Source organism: Callithrix jacchus, chromosome X (genome assembly GCF_049354715.1).
Source record: "Callithrix jacchus isolate 240 chromosome X, calJac240_pri, whole genome shotgun sequence".
In the NCBI taxonomy this organism is placed as follows: Eukaryota; Metazoa; Chordata; class Mammalia; order Primates; family Cebidae; genus Callithrix; species Callithrix jacchus.
The window spans coordinates 92,575,656-92,596,666 of record NC_133524.1 but is presented as its reverse complement, the minus strand read 5'-3'; the positions used below and the strand labels follow the sequence as shown (position 1 = coordinate 92,596,666).

General features: G+C 38.7%; 1 protein-coding gene and 1 long non-coding RNA gene across 2 annotated transcripts in view; one reads left to right on the top strand and one right to left on the bottom strand.

The window, feature by feature from the left end:
- Window positions 1-426: 426 nt before the first annotated feature.
- The window catches only part of LOC144581217 (uncharacterized), a 299,464-nt gene continuing 278,879 nt past the window's right edge, over window positions 427-21,011 (top strand). Inside the window, exon 1 of the long non-coding RNA XR_013531793.1 lies at window positions 427-578. This is a non-coding gene — a long non-coding RNA (uncharacterized LOC144581217). The remainder of the gene's footprint in view (window positions 579-21,011) is intronic.
- On the bottom strand, window positions 11,498-12,384 carry LOC100393650 (small ribosomal subunit protein eS4, X isoform-like). The gene has a single exon (XM_017968738.4). The coding sequence runs from the start codon at window positions 12,359-12,361 to the stop codon at window positions 12,011-12,013; it is 351 nt and encodes a 116-aa protein (XP_017824227.4). The 5' UTR covers window positions 12,362-12,384; the 3' UTR covers window positions 11,498-12,010.

The window sequence follows — 21,011 nt, the reverse complement described above, 5'->3', positions numbered from 1 at the left end:
TTGTAGTCACTATGTTAATCACAAAGACACCTTTAATATCTCCATTACAGAGCACTGGAGTTTTCTTCTCCAAACCTGTTCTTTGCCTATTATTATTCCCTGTCGCAGGAAATAGCTACCACTTGTAGGACTAGGGGAACAAAAGGAAGAGGTTGGGGTTATCAGAACCAGGAAGCTTGGAGGAGTGTCCATATAGAGCTGGAAAGCACATTCCTGAGGGGAGGGTGCTGGCATCCCATTGCTGGTGTGTCCTTTGAGGAACACAATAAGTCTGAATCTCGGAACAATGGGACCAAAAGCTGCAGACTGGAACCAAAGCGTTGGCCTTGATGAAGGGCCATTATTTCAGCAACACTTAAGAAACCAGAAAGCAAACAGGAAGGAGTAACCCTTTCTGCCCCTGGTTCAGCCTTGCATTCTTCCTTCAGTGTTAGGGAGCTCATGGCAAATGAGCCAGCTGGAAATGTGATTTGCAGAGTTGCAGCCCCAGCACCACAGGGCTTCATAAAAGTAGAACACAGAAGGCGAGTCTGAGAAACACCAAGCTAACAACTGGCACAGAAGATCATAGTTAAAAGGTAGGCATTTTACCTCTCCTGCACCCCTCCTTCTATTAATATATTTGTAACCATCTATGAGGCTCGTGGCAGAAGGAAGAATGATTTCTATGGGAGCTGGGTGGTATTGTATCTTTTAAATCCCCTTTCCTGATCTTCAGAGAACATGGCATATGTCTTTTAGCTTAGTGGATTCTTGGTTTCTGCTCTTCTACTCCTGAGATTGCTCTAAGATCACTTAATAACACTCTGTTTGTCAAATTCAGTGGCCTCTTTTCTGGGCTCATTCTAATTTTCTTTGGCACATAATATTTTTGACAGCTTCCTCCTTTAAAACTTCTTTCAAAGCACATTTCTTTATTCGTTTGTCTGTCTAATGCCTTCTTTTTCTCAGTTTTCCCCACTCTTCTGCCCACTCTCCAAGGCTTGGTATTCCTTGGAATTCCGGCCTGCATCCCTTTCTGTTATCACATATCTTGGGTGATGTCATTCAGTTCTACATTTTTAGCTATAACTTATACATAATAAATGTCAATCTTTATTGTTAACCAAGACTTTTTTCTTGAAATCTGATTACAATATGATTCTCTGAGGAACAGCTCTACTTGAACGACCCACTGACATCTCAACCTTAACATGTCCAAAACAAAACTCATCTCTTGAAACCTATTTTGTCTTCTGCTAGTCTATTTCTTTGATTAATACTACCAATATCTGTTAAATTACTCAAGCTAGAAAATTTGGAGTCATTTTTGATTCATTTATCTCTTCCTCACCTCTTGAATCCAATCAGTCATCATACCTTATTGAGTGTCCTGTTGTTTAAATAGCACTTAAATCTAAATCTATTTCAGTCTTTTGATTCCTACAGGCACTGCTTGGTTCAGGCTCTCACCATTTCTTACCTTGACTCTTCTAATAACCTCCTAACTGGAATTCCAGCGTCCAGTTTCTCTCCTCTCCCAAGCATCTCATATATAATCATCAAGGTTAGCTTTCTCTCAAATGTTGCATGTCCTCACACATATGTGGGAGCTATTAAAGTTCATCTCATGGAGGTAGAGAGTAGAATGGTGGTTACCAGAGGCTGGGAAGGGTGTGTGTGGGAGGGGGATGAAGAGAAGTTGGTTAATGGGTATAAAATTACAGTTAGATAGAAGGGATACATTCTAGTGTTCAATAGCACAGTAGGGTGACAATAGGTAACAATAATTTATTGGATATTTCAAAAATAGCTAGAAGTTTAGAATGTTCTCAACACAAAGTAACGATAAATGTTTGAGATGAAGGATATCCTAATTACCCAGATTTGATTGTTATACACGGTATGCCTATATCAAAATATATGTACTCTATAAATATATATAATTATGTATCGATACAAAATTTACTTTCTTAAAACAAGTCTAGTCATGCTGCTTTCCTACTTAAAAAAAAAGTCATAAACAACAAAAAGAGCAACTCCAATGTCTTCTCACTTTCTAGAGAATCAATTATAATTTCCCTGCCTCTTTTCCTGAGTAAATTCTTAGTAATTGTGTAAGACCTATCTCACCTAACCTAATTGTGTGAAATCTTTCTTGACTTATCCAGAAAAAGTTATTTTCTTTCCAGTATTTCCTTATCACTTAGTCTTGACTTGTATTAACATTCATCGCTTTGGATTTCACTTACGTTTTTTACACATCTGCCTCCCACACTAGTTATATGGGTTCTTCAAAGGGTATGGACCTTGCTTTAATCATCTTTGCATTTACAGTATCTGGCATAGTGCCTGGAACATTCTAGAAACTTAAAAACCATTTGTTAAATCAGTGAACAAATGGATTCATTCATATGTACAAGGGGATAATATCTGGGAACAAGTTGTAACCTTGCTCAACTTCTCTCTTCCACTCAGAAAGCATACTGGAGTACACATGAGTGAGGATCACTATGAATTGGCTTTAAATTATTTTTTTTAAAATAAATCAGTTACAAACTTTCCTTTTGAAATATTATTATAAACATTGCTTGCAGCACAGCTCAAAATTTATCTGTGACACAGATGTGTCATACACTCATGGTTGGGAACTGCTCTAAAAAACTAGGGGAGTATTCTTTCTGGTTCTCTGAAGACATAGATCTGGTGCTTTCAGGTTTGGAATTAAGCCTTACATATTCATCTTAAAGTTTTTTTCATGCTTTAGTGTCTTGCACTGAAGCCTTTGATGATGGACTCAGTTTTACAAATTTAGTACATATATCATGGCCCTTTCTCATAAATGCAGCCCTCCAGGTCAGCATTAAAGCAAATTGCGAGAATGTTTGTATTATTTTATCTCTTGTGATACTTGTTCTATGTGTAAACAGCATTTTTGCACTCCTGGGGTTGTCATAGCAAGTCTCTCAGAGCATCATGTAATTTTTCAAAAAAAACACAAAAATAACAAATTGTTGTTCAAAGAGAATTTAGGGAAAGAGTTTATAAAATTTTATCTGTATTTAGAGGTTTCAGTGACTCCTTTCTCTCTCTATTCTTTGATTTTATGATTAAAATATTGCTCTAGGCTAAAGAGAAAGAATAATTTTCTCTTCTGGAAAAAGAAACTGAGTCAACTAGAGATGTCATCTAGGGTACAAAGTTTTGGATTACAGTAGCTCCCCCTATCCACAAGGGATATGTTCTAAGACCACCGCCCCCCAGTGGATACCTGAAGCCCTGCATTGTACCAGATCCTATATATACTATTTCTTTTTTCCCTACCCTCCCTCCCTCCCTCCCTCCCTCCCTCCCTCCCTCCCTCCCTCCCTCCCTCCCTCCCTCCCTGTCTCCCTCCCTGTCTCCCTCCCTCCCTCCCTCCCTCCCTTCCTCCCTCCCTCCCTCCCTTCTTTCCTTCCTTTCGAGTTTTGCTCTTGTTGCCCACTCTGGAGTGCAACGGCACAATCTCGGCTTATCACAACCTCTGCCTCCCAGGTTCAAGTGATTCTCCTGCCTCAGTCTCCCTGCCTCAGTCTCCCGAGTAGCTGGGATTATAGGCATGGGCCACCATGCCTGGCTAATTTTGTATTTTTAGTAAAGAGTGATTGACAACAGTAACTAATAATAAATAGAACAATGATAACAATATACTGTAACGGAAGTTATGTGAATGTGGTGTCTCTCAAAATATCTTAATATTTTTGGTTGACCTTGGATAACTGAAACTGTGGAAAGTTATAGCAGGGAAGGAAGTGGACTTCTGTACTTTCAGTTGCTCCTCAAGACAGTGAGACTATGACAATACAACTTTTCATAATTGCTCCTCTTATAATATTCACACATAATGTGAATTTAAAATTTTTGTGTTCTCACTAAAGGATATCCATGCAGCAAATTTTGAGTCTCGAATAGTTTTTTTTTGAAACAGAGTCTCACTCTGTCGTCCAGGCTGCAGTGGTATGATCTTGGCTCACTGCAACCTCCGCCTCCCAGGTTCAAGCAATTCTCCTGTCTCAGCCTCCTGTTGAGTACCTGGGATTACAGGCATCTGCCACCAAGACCGGCTAATTTTTGTATTTTTAGTAGAGATGGGGGTTTCACCATGTTGGTCAGGCTGGTCTTGAACTCCTGACTTTGTAATCTGCCCACCTTGGCCTCCCAAAGTGCTGGGATTACAGATGTGAGCCACTGCCCGGCCTTGAATACTTTTTGTTTGAAGGAATTGCCTCCTTTCTGAAAGAGAAACCTATTTTTTATATGATAGTTTATATTTTGTAGGAGAAGATTTGACACAGACAGGCTGCCTGTAGATTTTGTGGAATTTTCCAGTGTTTTTCAGAAAACTCTTAGAAAATGTGTCTTTGTTTTTTAAGAAAAAAAAGTGAGAAGCACAAGGATGTCTATTGAAATAAACAACCTGTAAAGAAAGTACACAGAATACTCTACTGAAGGGGAGGGGCAGCACACATTGTCAAAACAATTGTTTTTCTTTCTGGGAGGAAAACCAGAAAATGTCACTGAGTTTAAGTATCTGTATAATAAGCCACTTCATTGTCCTCAAAACATGGAGTTCTTAAGCTAGGTGCAGTTTCCCTCACATATGACCCATTAGATGAGTGAGATTATGAAGAACACAAATGAATGGAATTAGGAAGAGCATTGCTCCGAGAAGTCTGAAAAACATCTGACGCAAGACAAATAAACAGTGGTCAGTATAAATACTGTCTATAGTACCTGGCACTGGAGCGTCCGTTCACATTCAGCACACAAGGACAGGTCAAGAAAGGTGGGAAAACTGCAGGTTGCACCTGCTATGCGATTACTAGAATTCCACCAAAGGAAGCTGAGAATTTCCTTCTAGTTCAATACGGCGTGGCATTTGTGTTACATGATTTTATTTGGTAGTGTGAGGTAATTTAATAGACTCATTGTACTGAGAAAATTAAGGCAAGTAACTTGAATTTTTCTGTCCCCCAAAATGTACTATTTCTCCTAGTTTATTTTGGAACCTGTTCAGTCTCTATGTTATGGGCACTAGGCAGTTATTGCAGCAAGGAAATCTGTATTGGAGTCAGTACCTTGACATCATTAAGGTACATGTGCGTATATAAAGGTGGGTATTTACCTTTGACAGAGTTCAGGTCTAAACTTCTGTAAATGCTCTGCCCTTGACAAAGCTGATCTTCTAAGCCCCTTCTTCATGACTATATGGATTAGTGCTTGTGACAATCACATTTTGAAGATGAGGGGAAATATTTCTTACCAACCAATGCCTCTTTTGACCGTCTTAGACTTACATATAGAATTACTATATTTCTCCATGACTGATGAAATTGGAAATGACTTTCTTCTCTAGTTGTCTTATAAGGGTGTATTGCTTATTTAACACATTAACATTAGATATTGCCCAAGAAAACAAAAGAAAGCAAAAGAAAAGCAGAAGATGAAATTAGGTACCTTCCAGCTCTGTGGTGCCTTACTAGTTAGTATGAGGAGGAGGCAAGATGAAAGGTCTCTCTTGGTATGTTACGGTTCATGGGTTATGTGCCAGTGAATCAGACTCCCTTTCCTTAGAAATATTCCTCTGGTGTTTCATGGCTCATGGGACAGGAACAAGTAGGGATTAGTTCATTATATATATTTTTGTTATTTCAATTTTCTCATTTTTCCTTTTCTCTTTTAGCTCTCTCTTCTACCACTCTCAATTTTTGGCTTCCCTCATGCCATCTCCAGCTGTGTTCACATGGGAGTGACTGGTTCATAAATGTAAATGAATAGTGCTGGGTGGATAAGCAAGTAGATTCTCTGTCATGTGGCCTTCACTTCGAGCAATAATATTTTCACTGCTTACCCATAGATTTTTGCAACACAGCTGAAGTTTTCTGGCTTGCCCAAATCTATCTTACTAGAAATCCCTGAAGACCAGGCTATTCTGTAAGATTTATGATTCTTCTAGTTTTTAGACAAGTAGAGACTGCATCTATCTTCTGATAGATAATTTTTTTTTCAGTTCTATGGTTCTCTGAAATGAGGTGGTGCATTTTTAAAAGAGACAATATAGTATAGAGGAAGGGGTACAGATCTGGGAACCAGAGACCTGGTTTCAAGCGCTCACTCAGCAACCAACTGCTAGTGTGACTTTGATAACCTTGGACTAATCATTTACTCTCTGTGATTTGGTTTCCTCATATGTAAAGAAACACACACACACATAAAAAACTACATCAGTCTGTGTGGTTTTTAGATTTACATTCAATAAATAATTTACAGTGTTAGCAATTTTTCTTTCCTATACAGAGAATGAATCTGAATAGTGAAATTAGGTCTGCATCATAAAGAATAGAGTATGTGCTAGACAGCAACTATTAATTCAGACAGGAAATAAGTTATATATACTTATGTATATGTGTCTATGTATGCAAAAGTGCACACATGTTATAATACCTTTAAAAATAATATTGTTTTTCCATATTATATGAAAAACGCACGTTCTATTTTGGTTATTTATTGCTGCTTAACAAACCTCTAAAACTTAGTATCTTAAACACAACATTTTATTGTCATCTCTTTTTGGATGACTTGAACTCAGGTGAATGGGTCTTCTTCTCCATGTAGTGTTGAGTGGGATTATAGTCATCTAAGGGTTTGATTGGGCAGGAGAATCCAAGATGGCTTCACTTATATGCCTTGGTGGGCACTGCTGAAAGGTTGGGCTCAGTGAGGATGCTGAAAAGGCCGAGCCTTCCTTCTATCCATATAATATTAGGGCTTCTCTCCATCTGTATGACCTCTTTACATAGTTTCTCCATGAGGGTAGCTGCCAACATCCACAGGCATAGTCCATTGGGGATTGTCTATGGAAAGAAGCTATTTTATGGTCATTATTTTTTAAATTAGAAATATGAAAATAAGGTAAAAATTTTCCATAATGATTTCAAGACTTACTATGAAAAAAGTAGTTACGAAATAATATGCACCTTATAATGCCATTTTGGTTGAAAATGTGTGTGTGTGTATGTGTGAGAGAGAGAGCACAAAAGATAAAAATCTGCGAGAATAAACAACAAAAGCTTAAACAGTTATCTTTGTGTTGTGGAATTATGGATGATTGTTATTTTCTTATTTTTGTTTATTTCTATTTTTATCATATTTCAATAATGCATATGCATGACTTGTAGAAAACATTGACTCAATGTAAGTCCCATCACGCAGTGATAACCACTTTAATATTTGGTGAATTTCTTAGTCATGAAACATTCTTTGAAACATGATTTTACTCATTGTATTGTATTCTATTATATAGATATATTATGACTTAATCATTTTCTTACTGCTAAACATTTAGGTTATTTATTTATTTATGTATGTATTGATATTTTAAATAATATGATAAACATGTTTATACACATTGGACTGTATCAATTATGATTTTCTTAATATAAAGTAATGGAAGTGAAGTTTCTGAGAGATGGGGTATGGATTTTCAAATTTCTCAATAAATGTTGTCAAACTACTTTCCAAAAGGTTATAAAAATTTGTTCTACTTTTTTAGTATCTCTGGGGGAAGCCCTCATTTGAATTAGGACCAAATGTCGTAGATTTATTGAAAATATTAAAATGGAGGACATTAAAAAATATATACGTATCTTAGCACTTTTATTTTAACGTAAGACTTCTAAACTCGTGTGTATTTGTCAGCCTTCTGCTGTAGGTTAAGGATTACTTATTTCACTGTTGTTTAGTGAACTGCTGGTAAGTGTTTAACAACCAACTTTCTGGAAAAAAATGGCCCTGATTATTGTGTCTCATGATTCCTGTGATGTAAATACTTTCACCATGGCCATTTTTAAGCTATCAACATAGCATTGAATGTAGAGTTGAAATGTGTAGCAGCACACAATTATGCAGTATTTCCACTTATACAGACAGAATAAATGTAAATAACCTCAAGAATATGGATAATGGTAAAATGCAGTAAAATATTTAGGAAGTGATGAGTCTTTGGTATTTAATACTTTTATTTATTTATTTATTTGAGACGGAGTTTCGCTCTTGTTACCCAGGCTGGAGTGCAATGGCGCAACTCGGCTTACCGCAACCTCCGCCTCCTGGGTTCAGGCAATTCTCCTGCCTCAGCCTCCTGAGTAGCTGGAATTACAGGCACGTGCCACCATGCCCATCTAATTTTTTGTATTTTTAGTAGAGACGGGGTTTTACCATGTTGACCAAGATGGTCTCGATCTCTTGACCTTGTGATCCACCCGCCTTGGCCTCCCAAAGTGCTGGGATTACAGGCTTGAGCCACCGCGCCCGGCCCCAATACTTTTATTTTTGTAATAACTTAAGTTTGTATCATTTAATTATTAACAATGGCAATATTTAATAACAAACTCACAAAGTTCTGAAAATTTAATAATTCGCTCTTGTAACCCAGTATGCCGCTGGTATTTTTTCTTTCAGAAACCGGAGTATAATGCATTCTTTATGATTTCCAGTTTTGGTTTCTTTGAAGTAGACTACCAATTTAACAGGACTTGTTATGAAATTTGGGTATGGAGTCCTTCTGAATGTTTATGATTCCCACCCCAACCAATCTTTTATAGTTGTTTCATCCACAATTTGATAGTATTTATTTTTTTCAGTAGCTTTCCTTTAATAAGTTGCAATTTTGTTTTCATGGAATTGAGTCTGTTTTTCTCTTTGCACTTGTCCTTCACCATTACCATGTAACTTATTACACAAGGTATAACTAGCATCAATAGGCTTGTGAATAATCACACTGATCTTTGGAAGACATACAGTTCAACTGGTGTGAGCAGAGTTGCCCAGATATCCATGGCTATGAGAGCCTCCTGGTTATGTGCATTCAACATCCCATGAGCCTGGAGGTGAGTTAGTGAGTACTGTTATTTTGTATTCTGTTTCTTTAATCTGAAGGACAGTCAGGTCTTTAGTAAACATGCCTCGTAATGATTTGGATAATGCAGATTTCTGCCCTATTTCTTACAGTAGGGATTTATTATACTGATTAATCGATGCTATTCCATCACTAGGAAGGATTTGTGCGAGTGTTAGGCAGTTATAAGTAAGGTATGTGGCAGCCACCTAGCCTAGGAAACAATCACATCTGTGACCCTGTGCTCTAGGGTCATTAGCACTTGTTTCTAGCCAGCTGAGCTAATGAGGCTCTTGACATTTTTTCTTGACATTTGTTTCTTTTTCTGATGTATATCCCATTGAAGTAGTTATTAAGTCAAATAACATGAGAGCCAGGATGGTCCTTGCAGAGCAACTCCAGCGCCCTTATTTAACAGAATTTCTCTCAAATTCTGTTCCAGGTCCATGCCTCTCATGTTATATTGATGTGTGCAACTCAGGAACTTGGAGTTGTAATGCTAACAGAATTTCTGGCAGGAGATTGACATTTTGTGCTATGTATCTGGGCACCCCTCTCAACTGTGCGAATGGATAACTGAGGTTTGATGATACTAATAGTTAAGCAACTGGGAAAGAATCGTCAGTGCTACATATTAGAAACCTTACAATTTTATTGGAAAGGTAAACAAGACTCCAATAAGTAAAAATGTCAAGAGATATTTGTGAAACTTTCAAATTTCCCCTGAGCCTCAAGGTATCCAAACGATCAAAGGCAATCCAAGAGGTCAGTGACTGTTCCTTTGTTTTAAGTAATTGTTGCCAGAAATGCCTTTTTCCTTCTGCTTTCTGGTTGGAGGCTTCTTCATAACCTTCTGTAAAAAAGGTTTTACAATTCTAAGATCTGGAAACATATTCTTTGCCTCTGTATTATTCACTTCTGTGATTATTGCTACCTCCTCTCCCTCTCCTCCTCCTCCTTCTTTTTGCTAATTTAGTCAGAGAACTAATTTACATCTGATCAAAAAGAACTTTATAGGCTGAGTGCAGTGGCTCATGCCTGTAATCCCAGCACTTTGAGAGGCGGCGGTGGGCAGATTATCTGAGGTCAGGAGTTTGAGACCAGCCCAGCCAACATGGTGAAACCCTGTCTCTACTAAAAATACAAAAATTAGCTGGGTACGGTGGCAGGTGCCTGTAATCCCAGCTACTTGGGAGGCTGAGGCAGGAGAATCACTTGAACCCAGGAGGCAGAGTTTGCAGTGAGTACAGAATGAGCCATTGCACTCCAGCCTGAGTGATAAGAGTGAAACTCTGTCTCAAAAAAAAAAAAAAAAAAAAAAGCTTTATAGGTCATAGGCAACTTGAAGTGTTGACTTTAATGATAAATTTCATCTGTTTCATTTGTTGATGCTATTAAATTTCACTTTATTCCTGGTCAGCACTTTTAGAATATGCTCAGTAAGCTTGAATATCTTATCCTTCAACTTTCCCATATGCAAGTGCCAATTCAGTTGTTATCTGTTCACACCATTCTCCCCACCTGTAAACTTTTTCCTATTAATCATTCATTATTTTAATTGTGTCATTTGGGATTATTTCACCATGAACCTGAAGCAAAGATAAACTATTACCATGGCTAAAAGGGTTAATCTAACTACTTGATGTTAGAAGTCAAGATGGGACATTAAGTAATCAAGGCTCATGAAGTGCTTGTTCGTAAATACTCCATGGTTATAGGAAGGCTTGCAGAAGAAAATGTTTCTTAGGACTAAAAACTGAGAAAGAGACAACAGTCTGGGAAGTCATGATTGTGAGTCTCTTGAGACAAATTATATTATGTTATTCAATCCTTGTGGCTTTGAGAGTGTCAGAGTGACATATTTATCAAGTCACATAGTTATCAAGAAGCAGTGTCAGGATTCAAGCTTCCAGGTGTCAAATTCATTTTGCTTTCCAATTTACAGTTATTATAGTATGAGTAGATAGTAAGTTCTGCTTTGTGCTGTTTTGATCTGGTTGTTTGATTTTGTAAAAGAGGATTTCCAAGTTTTCTTTATAGAGAATCAGGCATTCCATTTGAGGGTTAGGCAAAATTGGCACTGAAGAATCAGATATGTTCATCTGCCCCATCCACTGAATACACTTAGAGAAATTTTTAAAAGGTAGCTGATGATATCCAGGAGCTTGTCTGATGTTCACAACTAGATTTTATTTATATTACTGCAGGCTGAACTGTTACATACAATTAGGCCGACAGGAGAACATCACACAACATCAACACCAGATTAGATCACTCTGAAAATATGATGGAGTGAGACAAAAACAAGGTCACTGTGCAACCCATTCAACACCAATGCCTCCTTCTCTTTCAACTAAAATAAGTGATTGTTATTTGTTTACTAATTGTAGCTTTAACTACTTCCCTCCCTATAGATACAGTTCACCAAGATACCTGATATGGCTTGGCTGTGTCCCTACCCAAATCTCATCTTGAATTCCCACGTGTTGTGGTAGGGATCTGGTGGGAAGTAATTGAATCATGAGGACAAGTGTTTCTTGTGCTGTTCTTGTGATAGTAAGTAAGTCTCATGAGATCTGACGGTTTTTTTTTTTTAATCATGCCATATGATTTTTAATTATGCATAAACATCTAACGTATCACCCAGGGACCATTTCACCCACTGCTCTGTTTGGCTGCCAGTCTTTTGTCTCTCTCTTCAGCAATGGTGAGGCGGATACCCTTTCCTCGGGGAAGAGAAATCCATGGTTTGTTGCCCTTGCCAATAACAAAAATATTGGAAAGTCGAGTGGCAAAGCTGTTGCCATTGGCATCTTTCACATGAACCACATCGAAAGATCCAGGGTGCCTCTCTCTGTTGGTAATCACACCAATTCTTCCCAGGTTAGCACCCCCAGTCACCATACACAGGTTACCAGTGTCAAACTTGATGAAATCAGTAATCTTGCCAGTCTCCAAATCAATTTGAATGGTATCATTCACCTTGATGAGGGGATCAGGGTAGCGGATGGTGCGAGCATCATGAGCCACCAGATGAGGGATTCCTTTTGTGCCCACAACGATTTTTCATACTTTGCACAATTTGTACTTGGCCTCCTAAGGTGTAATACGATGTACAGCAAAGCGACCCTTGGTGTCATAGATCAGACGGAAATTCTCTCCCGTCTTGTCAATGCTGATGACATCCATGAAACCAGCAGGGTAGGTTATATCAGTTCGGACTTTGCCATCAATCTTAATGAACCGCTGCATGCAAATCTTCTTTACTTCATCTCCTGTCAAGGCATACTTAAGTCTGTTCCTTAGGAAAATGATGAGGGGGAGACACTCTCTCAACTTGTGAGGACCGGTGGATGGACGAGGAGCAAACACACCGGTCAATTTATCCAGCATCCAATGCTTTGGAGCTGCCACCCGCTTCAGATGCTTCTTGGGACCACGAGCCATGGCTGCGTTAGGCAAGGAAAGAGGCCCTCCGTCTTCCGGTGAGCATAGAAATTGGGCGATCTGATGGTTTTATAAAGAGGAGTTCCCCAGCACAAGTTCTTTCTTTTTGCCTGATATCATCCATGTGAGATGTGACTTGCTCCTCCTTGCCTTCCACCATGATTGTGAGGCTTTCTCAGCCACAGGGACCTGTAAGTCCATTAAACTTCTTTCTTTTGTAGATTTCCCAGTCTTGGGTGTGTCTTTATCAACAGTGTGAAAATGGACTAATATAGTAAATGGGTACCAGTAGAGTGGGGCATTGCTGAAAAGATACCCAAAAATGTGGAAGTGACTTTGGAACTGGGAAACAGGCAGAGGTTAGAACAGTTTGGAGGGCACAGAAGAAGACAGGAAAATGTGGGAAAGTTTGGAACTTCCTAGAGACTTGTTGAATAGCTTTGACCAAAATGCTGATAATGATAAGGACAATGAAATCCAGGCTGAGGTGGTCTCAGATGGAGATGAGGAACTTGTTGGAAACTGGAGTGAAGGTGACCCTTGTTATGTTTTAGCAAAGAGGTTGGTGGCATTTTTCCCCTGCCCTAGAGATTTGTGGAAATTTGAACTTGTGGGGGATGATTTAGGGTATCTGGCAGAAGAAATTTCTATGCAGCAAAGCATTCGAAAGATGACTTGGGTGCTGTTCAAAGCATTCAGTTTTGTAAGGGAAGCAGAGTGTAAAACTTTGGAAAATTTGCAGCCTGACAATGCTCTAGAAAAGAAAATCCAATTTTCTGAGGAGAAATTCAAGCCAGCTGCAGAAATTTGCATAAGGAACGAGGAGCCAAATGTTAATCGCCAAGACAATGGGAAAATGTCCCAGGGCATGTCAGAGGTTTTCATGGAAGCCCTTTCCATCACAGGCCCAGAGGCCTAGGAGGAAAACATGATTATGTGGGTTGGGCCCTTGGTCCCCATGCTGTGTGCAGTCTAGGGACCTAGTGCCCTGTGTTCCAGGCACTATAATCATGACTAAAAAGGGCCAAGGTACAGCTTGGGATGTGACTTCAGAGGGTGCTAGTCCCAAGCCTTGGCAGCTTCCAAGTGATGTTGATGCTGTAGGTGCACAGAAGTCAAGAATTGAGATTTGGGAACCTCTGCTTAGATTTCAGAAGATGTATAGAAATGCCTGGATGCCCAGGCAGAAGTTTGCTGCAGGGGCAGGACCATCATGGAGAACCTCTGCTAGGACAGTGCAGAAGGGAAATGTGGGGTTGGAGCCCCATGCAGAGTCCCTACTGGGGTACTGCCTAGTGGGGCTGTGAGATGGGGGCCACTGAACTCTAGACTCCAGAATGGTAGATCCACAGATTGCTTGTACTGTGTGCCTGGAAGAGCCATAGACACTCAATGCCAGCCTGTGAAGGCAGCCAGGAGGGAGACTGTACCCTGCAAAGCCAGAGGGGCAGAGCTGCCCAAGGCTGTAGGAGGTCACCTCTTGCATCAGCATGACCTGGATGTGAGACATAGAGTCAAAGATATCATTTTGGAGCTTTAAAGTTTGACTTCCCTGCTGGATTTTGAACTTGCATGGTGCCTGTAGCCCCTTTGTTTTGGCCAATTTCTCCCATTTGGAATGGTTATATTTACCCAATGCCTGTATCCCCATTGTATCTAGGAAGTAACTAACTATCTTTTAATTTTACAGGCTCATAGGTAGAAGGGACTTTCCTTGTCTCAGATAAGATGTTGGACTGTGGACTTTTGAGTTAATGCTGAAATGAGTTAAGATTTTGGGGGACTTTTGAGAAGTCATGATTGGCTTTGAAATGTGAGGACATGAGATTTGGGAGGTGCCAGGGGTGGAATGATATGGTTTGGCTGTGTCTCCACTCAGATCTCATCTTGAATTCCCACGTGTTCTGGGAGGGACCCAGTAGGAGGAAATTGAGTCATGGGGGCAGGTTTTTCTCATGCTGTTCTTATGATAGTGAATAAGACTCACAAGATCCGATGCCTTTATAAAGAGGAGCTCCCCTGCACAGTTTCTCTCTTTTTGACTGATACATCCATGTACAATGTGACTTGCTCCTCCTTGCCTTCTGCCACTGTTGTGAGGCCTCCCCAGGTATATGGAACTATAAGTCCATGAAACTGCTTTCTTTTGTAAATTGCCCAGTCTCAGGTATGTTTTTATCAGCAGCATGAAAATGGACTAATACAATATCCAATCACAGAATCAACCCCACTTTCTGCTAGCATCCCATCTAGAGGGAACTTCTTATTCCTTAGATCCTGACCAAAATTATGCAATCTAATCCCATGTCCTTTAATAGATTATTTCTAACACATTCTTCCTGAGATGCCCATGGTTCCCTTGATGTATGTTCTTTCTCACTGCAACAAATAATACGCCCAACTTATTCAACTACAGGTGTGTTCTTGGTAGTCTTTGGCTGAAGAGAAATGACACCAGATTCTCATGATAGACAGAATCTGTTCTGTAGCCTACTTCTTACTTAGAATATCTGGTGAGCAGTCACCTCTGATCAAGCCTTCTCTCAATATGCCCGTGCTATGCAAGATAGAATCTTGACTTTCTTAAGGAATTTTCAGTTTTGATTTAAATTTCTGGACATTATTTGCTGTAGTTCCACAGTTGTATCTCTCTAGAGAGAAAGGACTCTCAGTGGGAGGATGGGGTTAATGCAAATAATAACTGGATATGTCAGAAAACTTGTCTTTTAATTTTCTCTCTGTTGGTAAATAGCCGTGTGACCACGGTCAAGTTGTTTAACCTCTTTGGACCATAGGATTTCAGCTTTAAAACAAGAGTTAGACAGTAGAGGTCTCTGAGGGTCTTTCTAACTCTAACATTTGGTGATTTTATTACTTGAAATCCACTCTGGGTACGCCATCTCCTTTCTCTCATAGGTAATATCATATAACTCTGAAGAGTTTTGTGATGTGAATCACCGAACATACTCTATTTTTTAAAGCTGTCTGAAGTGCATAAAGGTAAAGTTTGTCATTTTCTTCACAAATATTTGCAAACAGATGGCTAGCATAATTGTTTCTGGTGTAAAAGCAGACATTGTTAAAATATAATAAGAACCAGATAAATCTGCAGGAACTCTCTTAGCTCTGTCTCCAGAGAATCAGTGCTAATAAGTCAAATTAGTCATTTTTATTTAGGAGATATAAAAAGGCATATGGTTTCATGCTATACCAGCTGTCATAAAATTTTGGAGAAAAGTGTTGCTTACAAAGCTTCTAGGGGAAATGTTTCATTTTAACCTTTTATAGCTTACAAAACCAGTTCGCTTCCTTTTATTTTCACAAACTATTTTTTGGCCTGAATTCTTTAACAATTTCAGTAGGAAGGAAAACACACAGCTAGAAGAAAAATAACTGGACTGCCTTCTAGTGGAGTACCTGTTATAGATTGCTTTTATATAGAGCTAAGATTTTCATGTGTGTCTAAAATGTGTTTTGATGAAATATATTTAGAGACTTGTTTTCAAGTAAGATACATTTTAAAAAGCTATGCTCCACTATTTAACCTTCATATGTAATATGAATTACAATGGTGGCCACAATATATGCATACTTTATACGCATACTTTAAAAGTCCTTACTCATATACAAGTTCCTTTTATTTTTTGGCCTCTCCTCTCTTATATTAAAGTATGTGTGCTTGTGTGTGTGTGTGTGTGTGTGTGTGTGTGTATGTGTTTGTGTGTATGTGTGTGTGTATGTATATGAAACTGTAGAGTGCAAAGGTCTGCCACTTATTATGATTTATTCTTTTGGCAGTTTCTCTTTTCCTTTGCATTTTCTCACTTCCATCTTTTAAAAATGTCCTTGTTTATTCACTTTGTAGATTCAGGCTTTCCCCCATTTCCCTTTAGTTTTTCATTAAAAGAAGCCAGATCTAGGAAAGATAGAGTTCAAAACAGAAATCTAGGATCGGATATTTGTAAGTTTCTATATGAGTTAATCATTGTAATTGTGGTTGGCCTCATGCCAAGAAAGAAATATATAATAAATCGTAAGAGACTAGATTAATGAGAAAGTCTTTGGAATGATCAGAAACTATAGCGGAATTCTCAAAAACTAAGAATAGAAATTGAGTAGTTCCATATGAATGACATTTATGTGGATAAATAGAATTTGGAAAGTATTAATTAGAAAATCTATTGATTTTTACTTGCCTAAATTACAAGGTTAGCATTTGGGTTGTCATAGTAATGTGAATACATTTGTTCTATGAAATGATTTTTGATTATGCAATTGCAGAAGGCTTTTAACAATTTTTACCATACATTTCCTAGAGGCCTTATGTCCACAGTTGTTTTAAAAACAAAATTACATTTCACTTCTTATCCTTTTTATTACAGTAAGACTAAAGTACATTTTGTCATATTTTGTATAACATATTGTCTACAAATCTATCAGATAATGGATTTGTTAAATAGTTGACTTTTGCAATTATCTTAGTAGATTAGAGGAGCTGTTCCCAACATTTTCAAGGTTGAAGATTTCTTGTATGTATCAAAATACTTCTTGGAACAACACCCCATTTACCATTGCCACCAAGAAAATGCTTTCCCTTTCTTTTTTTCTGTTATAACATCATATATCTTCTATGAATTCAGTGTTATTTTAATGAATTTATATTTCATTAATAACCATAAAATACCTGCATTTATTCAAAAATAGTAGCACGGCTAATAGATTCCTATATATATGGATTGGCAAAATCTTTGTAAGAACTGATTAGCTTCTCAGGTATCTATGGTACAGAGATTAGGAGCCCTTGGATTAGAGCTTGACACCACTTAATTGTCACTTTATTGCTTTCTGTAATTTAATTCCCAAGGTGGTTCATGGGAGTCTGCTCTCCAGATCTTACCCTGTCATTATAGGTGCGTTATTACCAAAATGGTAGTAATATGGTATAATGTTTTTGGCCACCCTCCTTGATTTTCTCCCTTGAAGTTTGTTATGGGAAGTGGGGATGGGAAAGGACTGGCTGAGATGGCCACTGATTAATGGGAAATGTGAGGGTTGGATACTGTGTGTTTTGAGGTGAAGCAGGGCTTTTCCTGTCCAACCCATTAAAATGAGTTGAAAAAAGCAGGGATGGAGAGCCTAGTAAAATTCCGTAGAGATTCAGTTAAAACATTTAGAAAAGCACACACAAACACCAAGTGAAAGGATATAATCAATATCAGGACTGTTGAGCTATTTATTTTTAATAAATAGCGAAGGGCTAATTTGCTTACCATGCAGTGTTTTCCATTTGGTCTCCCAAAGTATACTTCTCAGCTCTGTTTAGAAGCTGGAAGGTTAGTTTGTTCAGGTTTTTATAATGTAGGGCCGTACTGTTGGTTTGGTTCTATCATAGGAAGCACGATAATGGGTGTTTAAACTACCGAATCCATCTTCTGATCTGTCCATAAATCTCAAACCTACGTTTTATATAGTTTTTATAACACAAATTAAACAGTTTACCTTTTCTTACACTGGCTCCTATGGGTTTTCTTTCCCACAGAGAAACAATCTGCTTTCTATCTACAGGCTGTTGAAACAACTGTATCCAGCTGTCAGTGGATATGTGAGGTTGGGCATAGGGAGATTCTATGTAAATGAGTGATCAGTTCTCTGATCCTTCTTCCCTGGCATGGAAGCTGAGGAAGGCTCAATGAGCTCCATGGGGCTGGACTAGGACTTAGGAGCACAGATATATCACGGCTGTACATGTTGTCCCAAGGCATGAATACCAAACCATCCAAATGTTGAGGGGAAAACCCAGAGAAGTTAGTAAATGGGACTTTAGAGCAAGAAGACCTATGTTAAGTGAAGTTAAATAGATTTCTTTATTACTACAGAAGTTATCGTAGTATTTCATGTACTAATAAGAAATGTGACTCTCCTAGATGGAGATAGATTATGCCTTCTTTTTCTAATTTATTTGATCTATGACTCTTTGAATGTTTGCAAATATGTGGTAGATGGGTTTTCTATTAATAATATCTTGCCAGGCCAGGCATGAGCCATCACGTCTGTAATCCCAAGGTTTTGGGAGGCCGAGACACGAGGATTGATTAAGGCCGGGAGTTCCAGACAAGCCTGGGCAGCATAGGGAGACCCTTTCTCTCAAAAAAAAGAAAAGAAAAAAAAAAAAGTCAGGCATGGTGGTACATGCCTGTAGTCCCAATTACTCAGGAGGCTATTTTGGAGGATCACGCAAATCCAGGAGTTGGAGGCTGCAGTGAGTTATGATCTCTTATGTGCACTCCAGCCTGGGTGACAGAAGAAGACCCTGTATCTAAAGAAAATGAAAATAACAATATCATGCCAGACACTATTGTTCCATGGAACACAGTTTAGATTCAGAATGCTGCCTTCATAGAAATAAAATTTAAAACAAAAGTTCTGTTAACTGTACAGTCATGTTAATTTTGAATACGGAAAAGTGGATGTGTTTTGGAATACGCAGAACAAAAATAATATAATTTAATTTGGTAAGGTCTGCGAAGTGATTAAGATGCATCAATAATCTTATTAAAACAGAGATGATTGGATTTGAGCCATTTTAGCAAATCTTAGATATTAGGGTGCAAGAATGGTGGCCAGAGTGGAAAAGAGACCCTTTAGTCACTCTGGTCACCATGGTATGCTGTCAGTGCAAATAGAAACCCAAATCTAATTTCAAACGAAGCCTAAGTGATAGCAGTGAGTTTCCATACAATTCTGTTTTGAAATTCAAATTAAATCATTTCCTTGAAGTACAGCAAATGTTATTTTCAATCCCAAATTTTCCTTTTGTATTCAGTTCTCTCTCACTGATAGCATTTTTTTCAGTACAAAGAAAATCTTATGTTTACATAAATGCATTGTTTAACAGTCCTATTTACATCACTCACACCAATAGGTCTGGAGATCCTTTACTGGATGAGAATTGACAAATGTCCCAGCCTTCTTCTTTTCCCTCTGTTAACCTTTCAAGGACAAAATTCCTCTTAATTAAGAGTTTAACTTGTGAGGTGGTATGTTTCAGTTGTCTGAATTAATGTCAGTGTGCCTGAGTAAGCTGAGACATCTGTTCAGAACACAGGTTACTCTCTCATCCAGTTAATTTATACTGCTGGAGATGGCTTCTACTTTTCTAAGAAAGTCATACTTGGCTGCAGGCAAACTTACCAGTTGAGAATATCATTTCATTAAGCCTGTCTTCACATTGCTTCCTTAGTATTTTGCAGGATGGAAAAAAGGGGTAGCAGGCACAAATACCTCCATGTTAATAAACTTCCTTAAATAAGTCCTGGATTTGGTGGAGGTCCATGGCCAGCCTCACAAGAAGGCAAAAGGTCTGCTGCAAACCCAGTTTGATTTGAGGTGTGCTGGTAAGGGCCTCTGTTTTTTCCAATGCTGGGCATGGTACCAGAATTTCCTCTGTTGGGGAATTTATTATACCTTTGAGTCTTGGAGATTTCAGTTTCTCAAAAGACCTTTGCTAAAATACAAATACCCCAAAGAGAGGAGACTAATAAGGTTTCTTATTAGTTAATAATTTAACTGATTTGAGTTTGGCTTGTTTTGCAAGTATGGCCCAAAACAGAGGTGCATCCAGGTATTGTGGTACTTAAAATTTACACACTTTAGAGAAGGGATCTTTAAAAAAGAATAAACATTTACCAGTAAAAATATAGTGAAGATTCTTAGAAGCTATCTGGGCAAGTTGGGGGCCCTAAAACTTCATTATGTTATATGTAAATTTTTGGTGTAACAAAAGAAGTAGCACTTGAATATAAATTTCCTCAGCAAGCCAAGTTACTTTTATAGAAGGCATGTCTCACAGATGGAGCAATGGTGAGTGCGCACTTGGACAAGGGAGGGGAAGGGGTTCTTATTCTTGATGCAGGTAGCCCCTACTGCTGTGTCATATCCCTTTTGGCTAAGGTTAGACTGCACAGTCTAAGCTAATTCTGATTGGCTGTTTTAAAGAGAGCAGGAGTATGAGCCAGAGTGGCAGGGTGGGTAGTTTGGCGGGAAGGACCATTATGGGACAGGGCAGAGCAGGTGACCAGGGTGACTCAGGTCAAAGCAGGTGACCTGAGCAAGTGACTGGAGCATGTGACTGGAGCAGGTGACTGCAGCAGGTGACCAGAAAGAGTCAGGACGGAGCAGGGGACCAGGGGAACAGATGTGAACTACTGATTAGAACTTGTGGAAAAGGTTGTTTATGGAAACTACAAGGAAGTTAAACTTTAAAATGGAGCATTAAAGAATAAGAGAGCTGAACATACTGATATACAATTCTTTGAAGGGAAACTTAGTTGTAGTAGTTATAGTTACAGTAGTTATAGCCTAGCTATAGTAGTTCACTATAACTGACAATTAATTTCATGCTAAGTCCACCTCTGGTCTAGGGTAGTGATGATCAACCTTTGAGTGCGGGGTGCATTAAATGCATGTGAGTGGTTTTTTAAAAAATGTAGAATCTCAGGGCCCATCTTTCAAGATTCAGCTTTAGTAGATCTGAGTTGGGGCCCTGGAACCTTGGAGCCCTTGTGGTCTGAGGTATCTACCTATTTCACACTTGGAGAAACATGGTCCAGAAAAGTGGAGCTATTTGAGAGCAGGTGTTGCAGGTCACTTA